The sequence below is a fragment of the Giraffa tippelskirchi genome, chromosome 7 (assembly GCF_054371585.1).
Source record: "Giraffa tippelskirchi isolate mGirTip1 chromosome 7, T2T-mGirTip1v1.2.pri, whole genome shotgun sequence".
NCBI lineage: Eukaryota > Metazoa > Chordata > Mammalia > Artiodactyla > Giraffidae > Giraffa > Giraffa tippelskirchi.
In genome coordinates this window covers 116149799-116170050 of record NC_137281.1, presented here as the reverse complement: position 1 = coordinate 116170050, position 20252 = coordinate 116149799, and the positions used below count along the sequence as shown (strand labels likewise).

General features: G+C 38.2%; 1 protein-coding gene across 6 annotated transcripts in view; it reads right to left on the bottom strand.

Moving 5' to 3' along the window:
• Positions 1-237: 237 nt before the first annotated feature.
• Positions 238-20252, bottom strand: part of RFX7 (regulatory factor X7) — a 142867-nt gene continuing 122852 nt past the window's right edge. For 3 of the 6 annotated variants that reach the window (XM_081510153.1, XM_081510151.1, XM_081510152.1), the window contains 5 exons: positions 13564-13693; positions 12210-12282; positions 10917-11124; positions 7614-7909; positions 238-6428 (listed from right to left, as the gene is read on the bottom strand). In XM_081510153.1, coding sequence (XP_081366279.1) covers positions 3147-6428; positions 7614-7909; positions 10917-11124; positions 12210-12254 — 3831 coding nt within the window. In that variant the 5' untranslated portion in view covers positions 12255-12282; positions 13564-13693 and the 3' untranslated portion in view covers positions 238-3146. Of the gene's footprint in view, positions 6429-7613; positions 7910-10916; positions 11125-12209; positions 12295-13563; positions 13694-20252 lie in introns of all 6 variants that reach the window. The other 3 variants (XM_081510149.1, XM_081510148.1, XM_081510147.1) reach the window with 1 other exon arrangement.

The window sequence follows — 20252 nt, the reverse complement described above, 5'->3', positions numbered from 1 at the left end:
TTCATCAGTAAAAAATCATTAAGTGAACAGCAGAGTTTGGATGAACAAGGTAAGATCCATATAGCCTTCTGGATTAACGACAGAGACTAGATTAGCAACACTATTCCTCCTTATGCTGATTTTTCCCCTCATTTCCTCACCTTTCAGGAGATCAAAGGAAGTGCTTCAGGTCTGCTTACAAAATGACATGCACTCTACATAAAATAAATCCCATAAATCACTTTAAAATCCAGTCAGTTTAATATAAAATGTTTTTAATTGTTTTTGAAAACATTTAAAAAACAATTTTTGAGCACTTTCAATAAAAAAAGAGAACTGAAATGCTACTGCAATATTCAACTACTGTAGTTTCAGCAGGTACAACAGACAACAAAACACTGGGGAAATCTTGACTTTTTGCACTAAATGAAAACATGAAACAGGGCTTGTTTTTTGTCATTTATGGTGTAGTAAAGCACATTATAGTACAAGACTCTTATATGAACCTCTGATGCACTGCACAAAAAAACACTTTCCTTCTTTTCAGTTCAAAAGTCAGTGCTTATTGCAATTATATGCAAAATTATTTACTTCATGAAGTCTTATCATGATAAACATTATGCAAAATGTTTAAAACATCAAAACAATGAAAATAATCTGAGAAAAGAACATATTCAACAATAACTAAGCAGAATTAGTAAACATAAAAAAGTAAATAACTTGTGAATAACTATGTCTGTCTGGTTAACACTGAACCAGTTTCAATACAGCCAAGAAAAAAAAAGTGGTTACAGGAATACCTAGTACTGTACAAGATAAGTCAATAACACTCATGCACATTTTGTGATCATGTATTAACATGGTGAAGCAAACTAAACTTAATTCTTCCTGCTGTAATATTCTCATGTAAGAGAATAAGAAATAGAAATATCTCATTGAGATTAATGCACATTGCTACATAAGACAATTTTATCTGTCACTCTGATGACATTTTGTCTTTTCATAATGAAACACATTTAAAAAGTTTAATCTGTGGACTGTATTGGTTGCATTTATCCTAAGAGATGTGCCTACCACAGGTTCAACAAATTTAGTGCAATATATGTACCCCAGAAAGTTTGCTGGACGAATTCAACCAAATTTAAAGTGTTTGCTGCAATACTGTACAGGGGGTTAAAAATCCTCCAGTCTTTATATTTTTATCAAAAAAGATTTCCATTATTTTTTATATTAGTAGGAAGCTAATAATGTAAACAAGGGATTAGAATGGCCTCAAAATCTCCTTTTCAGAGTATCTCATATAGAAAGGCTCCCATCATTTGTTAAAAGAAATCACACAGTTTCCTTTGGGTATTGCATACTTTGGTGTGCAGTAGTGCTGTGTCTCAATGTACAGTGAAGAAATAACTAGCATCAAGAAAAAATATCTAACAGATCATTAAATCAAGATAACAGCAAACACACAAATGTCAGTAACTAGGACATATCAATATATAAACCTCTGAGCCAACCCTAGCACCATTTATTTATCAAAATGTTAATATCCTATCTTGCAAATTTATTGAACAATGAAACCTTATTAAATTAAACTTCATCACATTTGTTAAATATTCATTGATTGTAGTCTTCTGATTGGCTTACTAATTAAGGTAAAGGAAAGCTTATTAGTTGGGTTCAAGGTAGCAGAGCAATGGTTCAAGGACAACTTTAAAAATTTAATGGCAAATTTTTAAGTGTATTTGAAACTAATCTTGAAACTCACTTAAATGGAGCTGTCAACTAGTGAGAAAACTTGTGTCAGCATGAAATTCATAAATAATTATTCACAAAACAAAATGGGAGCTATAAGAGAGAAACATTCTAAAACAAATCCTGAGTGCTTCTTTTTGCAATTGTGGTTATCACAATAAATAAATTAAGCATGTTATAAAATGCTCCTCTTCTTCAAGTACTATTAGATATCCCCTTTGTATTATCAGAGAGATAAAGATTTGTGACTGAGGACCTTGGGTGGTGAAATGTTGTCTTTTCAGTTTTTTGTGTTCTCTCTCTCCTGCTTGCTTGTGTTTCAAAGGGATCCCATGATCAAACTGCCTTTCTATGTTCAGGAGGAGTGAAGGAGCCAGTTACTAAATTGAGGACTTAAGAATACTATAAATAAAAACCTTCAAAATAAATCTTAAATAGAATTTAATATGTGCATACAGACATATTGTGATGAAACTAAGAAAATGCTTTTTAGTTTCCTTCTAAATTTCCCTACCTCAACTAACCAGATAATAAAACATAAAGATATTCTTCTAACATGCTTGCATTTATTCTATTAAATTATAACATTTCGCATTACTTGCTTTGTTTACATATGCATGTGTGTGTGTGTGTGTATGTGTGCACGCGTCTGCATGCGTGCATGTCTCTGTGGTAGCTCCATATTAAAACTAACATTTTAAAAGAAGACTAATGCAAGGTCACAAATAAAAATGGCTACTAGTTTTTCCTTTTAATGATTTTAGTGCAGCTTTTGCTTTCCTTATATTAATATTTAATTTTCCATTATTTCCTCCTATTTAAGCCCTTCATTGCAGGTGCAAATGGTACTGAAGTCCCAGAAAGTCCTACAGAGATTTTATTTTTTCATTCTACAGTAGCTCTATGCTTCAAGCCTAAGTACTTATAATAACCTGAATATTATCCCTGTTTCAAGGAAGACCTTCTTGTCTACAGTTCACCTTAGCTATGATTTCATACTTAAAAAGATAACGCCAACAACAACAAAATATCCTATATCTAAAATCAATGGTTTCCTCTAAAATCTGTGCAGATCAACCGATGAAATAAAATGAACTTATACAAAATAAAGATCTAGACTGCTCTTGTAAAAGCTGGTTATTCTTTTGTTTACTAGCAAACAATGTGATTAAATGGGGAACATTACAAAATTTAAAACCTAATATTTGTTTTGCTACAGCCTACTCTTTTCAGAAACTTGGTAAGAACTGAGGCGAGTCTAACCATTTCCTACTGAAGAAGAAACCACTTCGGCAGCAAACTCTTTTTAAAATGTCACAATTAATAGTAAGTGTTTCTGCTGCGGGAGGCACTTCCATTAAGACAAATACAATACATATGTCTTTAGTTACAGTGTGCTACATATTATAAAACACAATTTAACCCAACATTTCAACAGTAGGATGGTCCTTGCTTTCTATCCATTCAAAACCTGATGAAGTCATAGAGCTCATGGAGTCACTGCAAATTTGTTGAAACAAGGGGTCATTCTTTAATTCTTCCAGTGTAGGTTCATCATCTTGTCCCTGCTGACGACCTGGATCAAACAGTAGATTTGGGTCTAGAGTGTTCAAATCATTGATGCTGCCTGAGAGCTCAGAAGACAACCTGATGTCGCTAGAGAAGTCAGACGCAGGATTAGTGAGGTCAGATGCTACCTGACCTACTAGCTGCTGGCTGGTCTGCAAGCTGTCTCCACTCAACAGGTCTTTAACAGTGCTGCTGAAATCTAACTGTTGCTCTCCAATTTCTGATTGTGCTTGATTATCCCCAGGAGAAAAACTGATCTGATCGGTGCTATTACTTTTGGTGAGGTAAGATGGTGCTTGGAATTCATAAATAGAAGTGCTGGAATCGATCATATTCTGCGGATTGGCACTCGGAAAGACAGTGGATGTTTCCAAAATCTGAGTGAGATTCATCCGGGCGGTGTAATTGGAGGGCAGATTGTTCATGCCCAAACCTCTCACAGCATCATCATTGTCAGAATCAAGTTTACTCAACAAAACATTGGTTATTTTCTTACTGTTCGTTTGCTTTTGAAGAGCGTTTGGGAAGGCTGTTTGCATCATGACTGTCAATGGAACTGATTGACTTCTTTGAGCTATGTTGTTGGCACATGCATCTGTGTGGACATTTGTGAAAACATGAACTTCAGGGGTTACTGGACTTCCAAAGGGGGTCACATTGGATCGGGGGATATTAGATACTGGGTAGAGGGTGCTTCCACTAAGATTACGCTGGCGATGAACAGCAGGGCTCACACTCCGGCACCTGAAGTTGCTGCTGGCAGATGAATTAGTTCCTTTATTATCAAGAGGGGCAGGGACTGCAAAACCCTCCTGTTTATTGGTGTTATTTACAGTGGCACCTTGATGCTGCACAGGAGAGACAGGAGTCAAACGACCAAAATGACTGTCGTGATGTCTGGATTGAGACTGATAAGACTGCCCAGGCACAGCGAAAGCATGAGGTTTCCTGAAACGGTCTTCCACTAGTTCCTGATAGCTTGGGAGAATGCCATGGCCAGAAACGGATGAATTACCAACCCCACTATACCCATTATTCATCCATTCAAGCTTGGTCTTGTCAGGGTGTGTGGCCATGGGTCTTTGCATCGGTTTCACAGGACTACTTGAGACAATGCTGGCATCATGATATGCCATACTGGAGCTTATTGGGGTAAATGCAAAAGGATTCCTGCATTCCACGGGGCTGGGAGGGACACTACTGCTGCAGTTAGAGTGTGGCGTACCGATGGGTGTATGTCGGCTACTTCCCAAAGCACTATCCACAGGTGTCGTCTGGGCCAGCCTGGAGCAAGGGCTCTCCCGTGACAGACTCTGTGACCCAGCAATCATTTCAGATGTAGGGGTTGGGGTGGGGGTAGGGGTGGGAGTGGGGGTGGGGGTGGGGGTGGGGGTGTGGATTGGAGTGCCATTGCTATGAATTGGATGATAGAAGTGGGTGCTGGAGGCATGAGATGACATTGGAGCTCCTGGAGTCACGGATTGACTCTGCAGGGTCATTCCCAAACAGTTACCGTAAGAATGAGAGTTGTTCATTGACATCTGCTGCTCCATGAGCACCAGCTCTTCTACAATACTATCCTGTGTAAGCTCATCGTCAAAAGGAAAGTAGCTTTCATTTGTTTGGGAAACAGAAGGCTCAAACTCCTTCAGTTCGGACTGTAGAGGTAACTGATCTGAAGACTGTGCTTGTATTTGATTCAAAGAAGATTCTTGGATCTGGCCATGCAGCTGCTGGGAATATGTGTCCTGTGGCATTCCTTCTAGTTCCCAAACAGACTTCTCTAAGTCATTGATATCAGAGTGCTCGGGAATTGTCATAACACTGATATCTTGCTGTTGTTCACAGCCGGCAGATATAAACTCAGAATCCTTAGTGACCTGTTGCCATTCATTTGGATTAAAGCTGCCATCTGATTTTGAATCATTGTCCAAGAGAAAGACACTGCCTTCCAGCTTTACTTTGATATCTGGAGATGATGATGGTGTGGTTTGCTGTTCTGAAGCTGAATTGCTGGTAACAAGAGCAGAGGAATCCAAGGGCTGACTTGCCACTATGTGTGAGTTGACATGTGTTGAGACCTTGCTGGAAATCTGAGCACCTGCTGCTGAGCTCTCTGTTTTCCCTGAATGTGGAACCTTTAGGTCCTTCTTAACACTGCCTGGTTTTGGACCTTCTGGGATAACTGCAGATAGCTGTTCCACAATTGGTTTCTTTATAGGAGGCACCTGGGACTCTTGCAGTGCAGAAGAGAGCCGCTTTCTTGGACTTTTAGTGCACAATTTAGGGTCTTTATTTATTGAGTCACCATTAGATGGTGAGCTGGTGCTGGTGAAAGTGAAGTTCTGACTGGCAACTGAGAGAGTGACAGTGCTCTGATTATTGCCTGATGAAGTGCCTGGCAGAATTTCATTACAGCGATTTTTACATTTGGTCCTCTGGTCACAGACCTTAGTTGCTTTTATTTCAACGACACCTTCATTGGAAGGTTTTTGGACTACTCCATCTGTATTACTTTTCTGTCTCGAGAGGGCACCAGGTGTTGTTTTGGGCATGTCGGTCCCGTCAGAGTTCTCTTGGCACTGTATCGGAGGCTCATCTGATGATGTCTCAGGCTCCATTTTGACTTCCACGGCAGAGGGTCCCCCGGTGCTGCTGCTGGTCTTGGATCCGGGAGACTGAAGTGAAACAACAGAACCATTCTTGATCTGTGGGATGGTCCGCGCTTCTTCTGTTGTTCCTGTAGCACTGTTTGCTGAGGCAGAATGTTTCAGAGGGGCACTGCTGCTGCTGGGTGTGAGGGATATCGCTGTCATTTTCACCACATTTAGAGAACTCATGTGTGAGGTGGGCACAACGGCGGTTTTGATGGGACTACTAGTGAAGAGGACAGTGGTTGGAGAGCGGATGGTGAGTGCACTGGTGCTGGCTGGCTTGGGCAAGATCTGAGGGTAGCGGTGCCGGGCAGAACGATCCCCGCCGGGACTGGCTGGGATGTTCTGAGGAGTCTTTGGTGTCTGTTTCACAGACTGCATGTGCTGAGTGACCACCTGTACATTGAGGGGAAGAACTTTGCCATCAGAAGAACTCATTGGACTTGGTGAAGTTACCAGTTGCCTGGTCCGTTGGACCTGTTAAAAGGTAGAAGACAAAAATACCAGATTTATCAAGTCCAGAGTATAAACAGCAACTCATATAATTCATTAGTATCAAGGCGTTTTATACATGTAACACTAAAAAGAAAAAAAAAAACGGTTCCTATGTTAGACAAGAATTCTTTTAGACCAGATAAATAAACACTATAATACATGCAACACAGTGTAATATAGTTACCAAATACAATGATATGTAAGAAGAATATTAAGATGTCAGTAAAAAACTTCACATTGCTAAAACAATGATTTTTTTAAGGAGGTTACAGGGAGCAGAGATAAAATCTGAAGAACTATCACAACTATTTAATATCGAGGTAACTAACTGCAATTTGTGCCAAGATGACTCACTCACAGGGGAGACTGTCTTTTACGTGGACTGACCTTGGATATTACTAAAAAACCACTGTGGATAAGGTCTCAGATAAAACTACTGCCTTCCCCAGTTCGCTGTATAATGATCAGTGCAAGAGAATGGTTCCCAGGTACTCCATGCTTTAATGACAGGATGATGACGATGATAATGATAAGAACAAGAAAAAAATAAGATACAATATCTTTCTAATAGTATCATAAATAACAACCTAAAATACCATCTTGGTTTAGCACGATACACTCTCACATTAAAAGCCTGTTCGTCATAACCTCAGTTGTGTGGGGCAGGCAAGGAGTATACCAAGACCTCGATTTGTTGATAAGGAAAGAGACTCAGAGTAACTAAGAGACTTGCCCGAGGTCCCGTGTTCAGCAAGCCAGAGATGGGACTATGTTAATGTTTTACCGATACACATTACAATTCTGTTCCATCTGAATAATAAGAAAAAAAATTTAAACCAAAAAAAAAAGCCTGCATTTGCATCATCTTTGCTGAGCTAGAGATGAAACAACTCTGAACATGACTCATCTACATAAAGCTCTGACTGGTTATGCACAAACTTATGTGTCTTGTATTTTCACTTCTGTTCTGTTTATAGCTTACTTTGTAGTCAACAACGTATATCCTGAATAAAAGACAACCGACTGAAGTGAAACCTTTGTGTGGTCACAAACTCAGTTTATACCTGAATTTGTACCTCTGCTTGCCTCCTTCTCCTGTGCTACCTTTAATTAAACAACGGACTTCCCACCATCCCAGTCAGGCCAAATGCTGTTTAATGATATTACCGGAATGGGACTAGGGACAGCTGCCACGACGATACCAATAGGTTGAGGAGAGAGGATTGCAGGGTTCCCATTAGAGAGATTAGTCACTCCATTGCTTGCTGCACCGTCTGATTTTTTTGCTGAGGATTCTCCTGGCAAAGGGGATTGTAGTTTCTGTTCTTGCTGTTTCTTCTGGATTTTCCGTTGCAATTGCTGTTTAGCGTCAATAGGAGATGGCAGAGTCTTCACTTGAGGCTGAAAGGAATTACTTTCAGCTGTAGGTATAAAAGCAGAAGGCTGGGTAATTCCTTTAATTCCTGAAAATAAACAGAAAGGAGAGCATAAATACTCCTTAGAGAAGGCAGTTACAACTCAATTTCTTTGATTATGTAGCCATCTACTGGACAAAGCAACAAACCCAGGACATTTTAACTCACAATTTCTTTACAAAGCATTAACATTACACTTACAGTTTATAAATATTTGTCAATATGGTTTTAATTGAACCTTAAAATATGGCTCAACTTGGTGGTTAAACCAGCAATAACAAATGAAGATTTTGAAAAGAATAGTAGCTATATCACCAATGTGCAGAAGCTAAGACAAGTCAGCGCCAAGCTAACACGTTTTACATTTTATCAGTAGATGTCAGAAACTCTCCTTCCCCTCTTCTCTAATTAAGAAATTCATGTATTTTTATGATTTTAATATTCAGCCCACAAGGGGCACTCAATAAATATTTGCAGAAACCATCTATATCTTAGGAAAAAATGCACGGGGAAAACAAGTCTTTAATTCCACAAGAATTTCATAAACATAGGTACTACAGTTTTAACTGATACAATTATATCAGTTTGACTTAGGAGAAATTAAGCAGAATTTCTTAGTAAGACTGGGGTTAAATAAAGTCTAAAAAAGGGTCTCTGAGGAAACTTTTTCAAGCAGTAGTAAGATAAAACACTGAGAAAAAGGAATGATAAAATAAGCATGGGATAAATTTTAAGAAAAACTGATTATGTAATAAAATTAATTTTTCAAAAGCTCATTTCACATCTAGGGAGTGGCATTAAGATCAACAGAAAGGGAACAGAGTCAGAAAGAAGAATGGAGAGAGGCCAGGGAAGGACACCCCATCCTGAGGGCACGCCCTGCCCTTCCCTTCCCCAGACGGTTCTGCTTTTCATCTTGTGAACAGCAACAGCCTGGTGAGTGGGAGACGGGAAGGAAAGAAAGTGACTGTGAACTCTCACCCACACACTCATTCCTCAACAATCTCTCGTTTTCTGACCTTCCCTTTAATCACCTAAGTACTATTTTTTCCCCTCAAATCCAACTCAAATCGCACTGCTCCCATGCAACCCGCAGCCTCGGCTCCGGCTGCTCAGCACCTGCACCCCGAGAGCCTCTGCCAACCGCCCAAAGCTCTCTGTCTGATGCCTCCTGCCAGGGTTTCTGGACAGGAACGGGTTCCAAGCAGCTGACTTAGAAAAGGACATCTGTAATACAACCTGTTCTTAATATGGAGACTATAAAAAACCAGATTCATCTTCAAAGGATGAAGATTATTCACTACAAAAGGTATTTTTAAAAGTGGCAGTGGCTGAGAACAAAATCGCAGGAGATTCTAAAATACTGAGTAATGACACAGTTGTTAAAAGAACAGCCTCCCAAGCTACTTTCAAAAAGTTACAAATGTCTATTTATATATTGTATCTATTTATATAAATGTCTTTATATATTGTATATATTGTATAATATGTATTATCTATTATCTATTTATACAAATGTCTATTTATATGATTGTCAGTATTTTCATTTATAGAATATACCTTCCTTCACACTTACGCCTTAAAAATCCATTAATTCAACATTCTTTTTTCAGTCAGCCTATGTGAATAATGTGGGAAATAAGAAGACAGATGTTTCTTTACCCTATGATATCTCCTAAATCCTCAACGTGTTCCTCTTTTGGGTGTCAGGAGGGGTAGGAGAAAGGGAACACTGAAAGTTGAAGGGCCCATATCCTTTTTTGAACCTGTTTTGCCAGAAGCTAGGAACAGTCTTATGTAAAGGAGTAACCTTGGTTTTGGAGACAGACAAATCAGGATTCAAATTCTGGCTCCACAACTCATCTGACTATGGACAAATTACTTAACTTCCCTTAGTCTTTTTCTGATCTTTAAAATGGGAATAAATATCATGTTACCTTACAGGATTGCTGTGGGAATAAATGAGGTAACAGATGTGAACTAACTAGCTACATAAGGCAGCCCATGCACTCTTCAGCCCCTGTGTAACTGTAAATGTATGGATTTGAGTCAGCCAGTTTATATTGAGATAGGAAAAATTATGATGAGGCTCTTGTAAAAGGCTATTTTGGTCATATTGATGGTCCTCAAATGACAAAAAAAAAAATGAGAGAACAGAACAATCTCACATACATACCACAAATGCTTAAAGCTTCTTAGATATAGAGGAAAAGGATTCCTTATTAAAGTAATGAAGTTAAGATAAAAAAAGTAAAGTTATTTAAGAGTATAATTACAGTCCTCACTGTGATAAATCTACCGTTTCACATTAATAAATTTTTTTAAAGAAGTTATAATTTCCTAGAGTGATAACAAAATTTATTCACTCTTTCTTAGGTTATTAAAGTATGACCAAAATAAGACATTTAAAAAATTTCATGAAAACAAGTACTTTATACAGCTATTAACTTAATAAGAGAGTCATTATCCTGATACTGCCAGTCCTCAAATTGTCAATTCTAGAGTTCCTATCTGAATAAAAATAGCCACGTGAATGCATATTTTAAAAGTCACTCTTTGTTATTTCATAGTAATGCTTCATTCACATGGTTTACTTTTTGTGAGACTAGGTACCTTTCACATTGTCCAAAGATCATTTCATTTATAAGTATTAGTTTTGGGGATAGGAGTCTCAGCAAGTAATTTAAAAACTTAACCTTACTATTTACTTGCAATATTTATTAATTTAGAAATACATATGTACTTAAAAGTGCACATACATATATTCTTTAAACTTTATAATAGCAATGGAAAAATTAATGAAATACCAACTGGCAAATCATTTCATATTTAAGCAGAGCAGCATATAAAGCTGTAACTTAAAATTTACCATGAAAAAACTATTATTATTATTTTCGTTAGCTCAATAAGCCCATCTGAATTTAGTATTAAATGAAGAGTGAACATATACAAATACTAAAAAGAGAAAGAAGTTTTATGGCTAAACTCTTCTTTTACCACCAACTCTAGATGTAGTTAACCCCCTGTCAGTTTCAGCTTGTTAATAATTTTGTACCTGGTGGTGCTGCTGCCATTACAGTAAGCGCTGCCATTGACTTGGTGCCTATATAGTGACTTTTTACAAGGAAGCGGGCTAATTCCAAGACCGTGTCAAATGGCTGGCTTAACACCTTCTGGGCCCACTCACACACAAGACGGCAAGCAGAAGAGATAACTTCTTCATCAATGTTCTGAAGCTGCCCAGAAGGTTCAGCACCTTCCAACTAAACAGAAGGGAGAAAAAAAAAAACCTTTTAAAAAGAAAGTTCAGAGAAATTAAATTGAAGCACTCAAGATACATAGGAAGTGAGTGAGTGAAAGTCATTCAGTTGTGTCTGACTCTTTGTGACTCCACGGACTGTAGCTCACCAGATTCCTCTGTCCATGGAATTCTTCAGGCAAGAATACTGGAGTGGGTTGCCATTTCCTTCTCCAGGGGATCTTCTTGACCCAGGGAGCGAACCTGGGTCTCCTGCATTGTAGGCTGATTCTTTACTGTCTAAACCACCAGTGAAGCCCCTTAATCAGAAGATATAATCTACATCTGTCAGGTCAAAGCAGTACTAAGTGACTGGTGTTGGCAGGCATAAAAGTAGATCCTTGCAAATACGAGTCCTATGCCTGTACCTACTGGTGCAGAGCCATCAGCAGCATTGTGAATATAACATCTAAACATATGTTGTTAAATATACATGAAGAGTAACAGATCTGAATTTTTCTAAAAGCCTTTTCTAACATCAAGAAAACAAACTATGCCATGAACTATATTTTCTCTTCTGAAAACATTCATTCTATACACATTACTCTGTAGCTTAAAATTTCCATTTGACGATATATACCATGGATATATCTACAAATCAGTAACTTTAGATCCATCTTTTTTCCCCTTAATTTCAAGAGCCATGTGAAATAAGTAATGTACGCTAATAGTTTCCAGCCATTGTTGAGCTTTTTGGCTCACTTATTTAGTAAAAGGCACAGTTCCTGGTCCCTGGTTTAATCCTATGTAGGATGCATTTCAATGTTGATAATAAGGTACAACTTTACTCGGGATTCCCTGGTGGCTCAGCTGGTAAAGAATCTACCTGCAGTGTAGAAGACCTGGGTTCAATTCCAGGGTTGGGAAGATGCCCTGGAGAAGGGAACAGCTTACCCACTCCAGTATTCTGGCCTGGAGAATTCCATGGACCGTATAGTGCAAACACATGACTGTTGTTTGTTTATCCAAATGAGACTATGCAGTATGCATTTTGATGTTGATAATAAGGTACAATTTTACTTATTAAAAATAAAAGGCAGAAATTCTTACCCCATCTCCAGTTTTATGAAAATCAAGATTGGGCAGTGTCGGCATATGAACGAAAGCTTTTTTTCTTAGTCCACTGTAGCAATATGTAATAAATGGTCAAGGTCTAAAGTACTCTACATTAAATGAACTGTTTATATAGTTAGCACTTGGAAAGCAACCATATATGAAATGAGAATAAAATCGGCCTGAGACACCATCTACTTTCTGAGTTCTTCAGGAAGCGACTTTAATATTAGAAACTCAAGACACCTTTTACTCTTTTGAAACTGCAACAGTTCTTACAGGATATTACCATCTTAAAGGAAACAAAATTATTCTCATCTGGTATAAATTTTATGAATAAATGTTCCTAATAAGCTGTGCCAGCCGCCAGTAACAAACAGGTCAGAAGGAAAGCAATATCCAAACGGAAACCTGGCAGAGAGAAGGGAAACTCTAGCCAGGGCACAGGGACAAAAACAACTCTTAAGAGTGTCACAAGGGCTTTAACCTTTTCACTTCTCTTTTTCCAGTGAAACACACAGGATTATCACCTGTAACATGCCAATGACACACCAAGACATTTTTGTTTGCACTCAGGAAACAAGACTAGGTCGTGCAACAAGTAGTTAAAGAACACCTGCCTGGAGTCATTTTAGAAAAGCAGCCTCTCCCCTTCCCCTTCTCATCTCCTCCACAGAAGAATTTTCATGCTTTGAAAGAGGCCAACAGCTGATCAGAGAGAAATGATGTATTTCTAATAGGGTTCTAACTCTCCATGTGACAATCTTCTTCCAAGGGTAGGAAGAACTTTATAATAAACTCTTAATTTTAATTTCCTTATTTCTGTTTGCTCCTATGGGCTTTTTCTATGCCCTGGTTTTAATTTTAAAACAGCCTTTAAATGATTGGATGAAAAACAGTTTAAAGATAACACTAATCCTCCAGGCCAAGTTCCACAAGAAATTTTTTTGAATAATGTATATATCGCCAGGGAGAGCCCTATGTTTCTAAGGTAGAGGAAGGAACGATGATAAGTTAATATCTTTTCCCACTTTTACTGATATAACTGATATAATTTTCAAGGTATACCTTGATAATCCTCATTACTAAGGAAAAAAAGGTCAAAGCATTAAGGACACATTACAGTGACAGAGTAAGGTGAGACCTATCACAATCCTAATAACCACCATTTGTTATTTCTCTTGCAGTGTGATAAATAGCTGGGAGAATAACATTTACAATTATTCTAAGTACTTTTGGGTTGTTTATATTTGTTGATTTAAATTTATTTCTAAATATAGTTGCTAGTTGAACTACAACAGCAGACGTTCAGTAATAAGTGAGAACTTAAAGAGATCACTGAAAACCAAACTGGTCAAGGATATTTAGATTTGCCTCTCGTGCCCAGACGACGTGCCTTCATGTTTGGAAAGACATTTTTCATAATCTTCCCGAAGTCAGCAGCACTTAATGGATGGTAACCAAGATTGTCACAATAGCTCCTGCAAGAGAAGGAGGGATCAATTTAGACAGCAACAGAACTCAGAAACACATTAGCACAGTATCATTTCAGTCAAATCTGACCCCTATGACAAAGTGAAGTAACACACCTTCAAGTCATTCACTACAGTTTTCACTGATACATGCTCATCCTTCTTAAAACACTAACTCAGGCTTAGTTAGTTTGTTTTATCCTCAGGGCATACAGTATCACTGCTTTTAACAGCAGAAACTAACACTCAACCAGTTGGGCTCTATGTTTCCACATATGTCTCAAGCTCATATACTGGAATAACTTCCAATATAAACATTATGGGTGTCAGACAGAGACAAGACTATTACATGGTTTAGATTACAAACATGATATATTATGACTAAAGGAACCTTAGGGATCATCTATATCAACACTCTCATTTTACCAGTAAGGGAAAAAATGAAGGCACAGTGTTCTCATCCTTACCACCCCTATTAATGCCAGGAAAAATGTACTTAGTAAGGCAGTAACTTCAAGTGGGACCAGGGAAACAAGCCAAGTCTTAACTACTACTAGAATCAGGTACTCTGTCTTTCTCTACAGCTGCCAGCCCTAGGTAGAAGACCAATTCCTCCTTCACCAGTTCAGCAGCAGGAAAAGGCCATTTCCTGTTGGCCTTTGGGAGAACACTACCTGAGGCACACTAAAGAGGAAGTCAGAGGAATTGCAAAATAACTCAGTCAAATCTCCCTGCTCACTCCCCATTTCAGAATCAACCAATATAGCTTCTTGATGAAGAAGTCATGTGGTAGAGATCCAAGGAGAGAGGTTTAGGATAAACAAGAAAATCCACTAGAATGGGCAGCATACAGTGGTAACTGGGACTTGAGTTCTTGTAGTGGATGGTTGAGTATGCTGGCAACATCTTTGAAGTGATCTGAACTTGGAAGTCAAATTGGTAGAGACTCAGGAGAAGGATGGGAGCCTCAACAGAGAGAATGGGTAGGTCTGAAGACTGGTGTTTTTCTTGATTGTGTCCTCCCTGTTGCAGCATCAAGCACTGCACACTCCTGCTGTGGGTGGGGCTGAGGGGAAGGAGCGGAGGTGCCTAACAGATGCATTCTCAACAATGCCACAGAGAAGGGAGAAGGGAAAGGAGCTGATATGTATTGCCAATTCCCTCTATAAGGAATATTAGACACATCATATTTAAGCTGAGACTAAATGTGATACTCCAAGTGGTTCAGGGGCCGAGGTTTAAAGCGCAAAGTGAAGCAATGACTCTTTTGGGGAACTGACAATTTAAATAAATGAATTGCATCAAATCATAACCATTTCACTAGCAAGTTAAATCAGTCATCTTTATGATTTAAACGAGCACAGAAAGAAAATGTGAATGAGCTCTTTTACACCTTAGGGCTTTGATACTTGTTTCCTCTACCTGGAATATCTTCTTACTCTTCAAGTTCCAGACTGGTATGATTTTGAAAGATTTCTTCTGTCTCACCTATCCAAAGCAGCACTCTCCTGCCATGCCCTCACCACCTTCCCTATCTGTGTACTTTGTATCTTTTATTTTCCTAGCTTCCAATTATGTAACAGCTATTTTATTTGTTGTTTGTCTCCTCCTTTAGACTGTAAGTTCAACCAGGGCAGTGACCATGTCTATCTGGTTCACCACTGTATTCTTAGAACAAGACTGAAGAGTCACATTAAACCTTAATATGACATATAACTTGATATGACTTTAAATATGACTTAGTAAGTATGTCCGGAGAAGGCAATGGCACCCCACTCCAGTACTCTTGCCTGGAAAATCCCATGGACGGAGGAGCCTGGTAGGCTACAGTCCATGGGGTCGCTAAGAGTCGGACACGACTGAGCGACTTCACTTTCACTTTTCCCTTTCATGCACTGGAGAAGGAAATGGCAACCCACTCCAGTATTCTTGCCTGGAGAATCCCAGGGACGGCGGAGCCTGGTGGGCTGCCGTCTATGGGGTCGCACAGAGTCGGACACAACTGAAGTGACTTAGCAGTAAGTATGTCATATTTAAAGTGACAAGAAACCTTAAAGAAACACATTGAAGCAATGTGCAAATGAAGCAAAAAAAGAAAACAGTGCCCACTGTCTCCTATGACAGCACTGGCAGGTGGGCCTAAAAAACCTGAAATCATATAAAGAGAAAGCAGTGAGTCTAATGAGGGATATAATATCCATTCTATCCTCCTTTTGTGACTGAGGTTTTGATGGTTTTTTGTTTTTCACTATATTAGTACACTAAAGTTCTTTACTTTGGCAGAAGGAGTAGGCAGAATGTTGGCAAAACTAAGTGTCAGGATGACCGATGCAACATTTTCTTGTCAAATTGAACTAATCCTGAGTATGATTTCAGAATGTGACCATCCAGTTTCATCTGGTTTTTGACTCTTATTTATGCCACTAAAAGAGCGGAATTCATTGGGAGAATAAATTTTTAAAACAATGAACTTACCTTTAAAATATTCTTTAGCAGATAAATGTAAAACATACTTTGGAGACATATAAACAGCTCAAATTATAACTCCTGAATCAAACAGAAGGCAATGTTGGGAATAAAACTACTTATGACTCAACACTCTACACTTTGAAATCTTACACGTCAAAGAGAAAACAGAGTGCCTCAGTTTGAAAGTAACAATAACACCTGAACAGGTCATCAATTTCTTTGTGAAATGAGTTCAGAAGTTGCATAGTTCAACTTGCTGCCAGGTATGGAAACGGCTATCCTCAAATGGGTATCTAAGCACTTGGCCTGAGAGAGAGAGCTCTAGATTGTGAGGTGGTCTAACCAATCTTCAGTGGTTCTAATTTACCAAAGAAAAAGAATTTCATTATTGAGAAGTTCCAGATATTCAATGACTCTTTAATATATCAATAATTAAGTATTTATAGGCTCCTCTGTCCATGGAATTCTCCCAGCAAGAATACTGGGCTGGGTAGCCATTCCCTTCTCCAGGGGTTCTCCCCGACCTAGGGATCAAACCTGGGTCTCCTGCATTACAGGCAGATTCTTTGCTGTGTGAGCCATTTACAGGCTATTCTACTTATTCACAATTTTGAAACCAGGGCTATATAACACACCATAGGTCATTCCAGGCCATGTCAAGATCTTGGTTAGTTTATATCTTGTTTTCCTGCTTCATAACTTTAACTGCAGTTTGATCAAACAAGATACGGTGTCAATTAACACCTATCTCAGCATCAGATTATATTTATGCAGGACTCAAAAAAAGGGAAGGCACAGAGAATGTCCTATTCACAGGATAACTAACAGTCTAACGGCATTCTTGAAATCAGGTTTTTCTTTTTGTTTTACTGTTTTTTTAAAAGTATGCTTTACAGACTTTGAAATTAAGCCTAACATTTAATATGGCCAACATGTCACTCAAAATCTTCAGTAGCAAGTGTATCTTTAAAGTTCATTCATACTATTTACAAATAAACTATGTAAGTTAACAGTAAACATTGTTTAAAGGTACAAAAAATATAAACAAAAATCATAAAAGACTTGTGGCAAAATACAGTCATAGGATGCATAACAATACTTAGACATTTTTTGGACTGCTTTGTACATGTTACTTCATTTAATTCCCCCCAACAAGTTTCCCTGATAGCTCAGTTGGTAAAGAATCTGCCTGCAATGCAGGAGACCCCTGCTCGATTCCTGGGTCAGGAAGATCCCCTGGAGAAGGGACAGGCTACCCACTCCAATATTCTCAGGCTTCCCTTGTGGTTCAGCTGGTAAAGCAATGTGGGAGACCTGGGTTCAATCCCTGGGTTGGGAAGATCCCCTGGAGAAGGGAAAAGCCATCCACTCCAGTATTCTGGCCTGGAGAATTCCATGGACTATATAGTCCATGGGGTCGCAAAGAATTCTCCAGGCCAGAGTAGTGGAGTGGGTAGCCTTTCCCTTCTCTAGGGGATCTCCCCAACCCAGGGATTGAAGCCATGTCTCCTGCACTGTAGGCAGATTCTTTATCTGCTGAGCCACTACTGCCTAAATGCCAGTTAATGAGGATGGTGACAATAACTCCTAGAGTGCAATTAAGCTGTCTCATTGTGAGAATCCCAGGGATGGCAGAGCCTGGTGGGCTGCCGTCTATGGGGTCGCACAGAGTCGGACACGACTGAAGTGACCTAGCAGCAGCAGCAGCACTGCAATGACACATTTCTACCTATAAAAAGACTGATGAAAGGATAATCTGTATATTATTATGTAGAAAATAAAGGAAAATACCATTACATGTTTATGAAATGGTATAAAGTCCAACTGCTTTTCTTCATAAGAACATGCTTTCAATTTGTGTACCAAAGTTCTAATTGGGTTATGGACTCCTACAAATTCAAGGCATCTACTTCTGACTTAATGCATGATTTCAAAATACTTTTTTTTTAACCCTTTGACCCACTTAACTCATCTTTCCCAGCCTTTATTAACATCCTTTTTGCAACCAATAATAAATTATCTCTATCTTAGCTTTTTTAAGAAGAATTTTTAGTTGCAACATGTATGAGAGATCACATTGTATTTGTCTTTCTCTGTCTGATTTACTTCACTTTGCATAATGCTCTTGAGGTCGATCCATGTTGCCACAAATGCCAAGATTTCATTCTTTCTTAAGGCTGAATAATATTCCGCTGTGTATATGCACAATTTCTTTATCCATTCACTCACTGATGGACACTTAGGTTGTTTCCATATCTTGGCTATTATAGACAGTGCTGCAGTGAACGTGGCAGTACATATATTTTCAAGTTAGTGTTTTCATTTTTCAGATATATAGCCAGAAGTAGAATTGTTGGATCATATGGTAGTTCTATTTTTAATTTCTCAAGAACCTCCACACTGTTTTTCATATTAGCTATACCAATTTATATTCCCGCCAACAGCACACAAAGGTTCAATTTTCTTTACATCCTCACCAATGCTTGTTATTTGTTGTCTTTTTGATAACAGTCACTCTGACAGGTGTGAGGTGATAGTTAATTGTGCTTTTGATTTGCATTTCCCTGATGATTAGTGATACTGAGCATCTTTTCATGTACCTCTGGTTCATCTTGATGTCTCTTTTGGAAAATGTCTATTTATATGTTCTACCCAAATGAAAAATCAATTCACGTTTTTGTTGTTGTCGAGTTGTATGTTGTCGATTTTTTATACACCTTAAATATTAACCCCTTAACAGATATATGACTTGCAACTCACTAAGTTGCCTTTTTATTTTGCTGATAGTTTTCCTTGTTGTGCAGAAGCTGTTTGGTTTAATGCAGTTCTATTTGTTTATCTTTGCTTTTTAAAAATTCTATCTTTGCTGTCAGATTAAAAAAATCATCGCCAAGACCCACATCAAGAAGTGGGTCTTATCCAAATGCAGAAGAATATATCTTCTCAAGTGCACATGGAACATTCTCCAGGATAGACCACATTTTGGGGCATAAATCAAACCTGAGTAAATTTAAGAAAACTTAAATCATATTGAACATCTTCTCCAACCACAACACTACGAGACTAGATAACCATTACAACAATGACAAAAAAAACTGTAAGAAACACAAACACGTGGAGATTAAACAACACATTTCCAAATAACCAACAGGTTACTGAAGGTATCAAAAAGGAAATAAAAAAATTTCTAGAAACAAATTACAATGAAAACACAACAACTCAAAACCTATGGGACGCAGCAAAAGCAGTTCTAAGAGGGAAGCTTATAGCAATACAATCCTACCTGAGCAAACAAGAAAAGCATCAAATAGACAACCTAACTTCTCACCTAAAATAACTGGAAAAAGAACAAAAAAACTTCAAAGTTAGGAAAAAATCACAAAGATCTGACAGAAACAAATGAAAAAGAAATGAAAGAAACAATAGTAAAGATTAATAAAACTAAAAGCTGGTCTTTGAGAAAATAAACAAAATTGACAAACCTTTAGCCAGACTCATCAAGAAAAAAAGAGAGAAGAATCAACTCAACAAAATTAGAAATGAAAAAGGAGAGGTTACAACAGACAATGCAGAAATACAAAGGATTATAAGAGACTATTATGAACAACTATATGGCAATAAAATGGATAACCTGGAAGAAACGGAGAGATTCTTAGAAGAGTTTAATCTTCCAAGACTGAACCAGGAAGAAATAGAAATTATGAACAACCCAATTACAAACACTCAAACTGAAGCTGTGATCAAAAATCTCCCAAAAAACAAAAGCTCAGGACCAGATGGCTTCACAGGAGAATTCTATCAAACATTTAGAAGAAGAGCTAATGCCTATCCTTCTAAAACTCATTCAAAAAACTGCAGAGGAAGGAACACTTCCAAACTCATTCTACAAGGCCACTATCACCATGATACAAAAACCAGACAAAGACAACACAATAAAAGAAAACTACACGCCAATATCACGGATGAATATAGATGCAAAAATCCTCAACAAAATTTTAGCAAACAGAATTCAGCAACACATCAAAAAGCTCATACAGCATGATCAAGTTGGGTTTATTCCAGGAAGGCAAGGATTCTTCAATATATGCAAATCAATCAA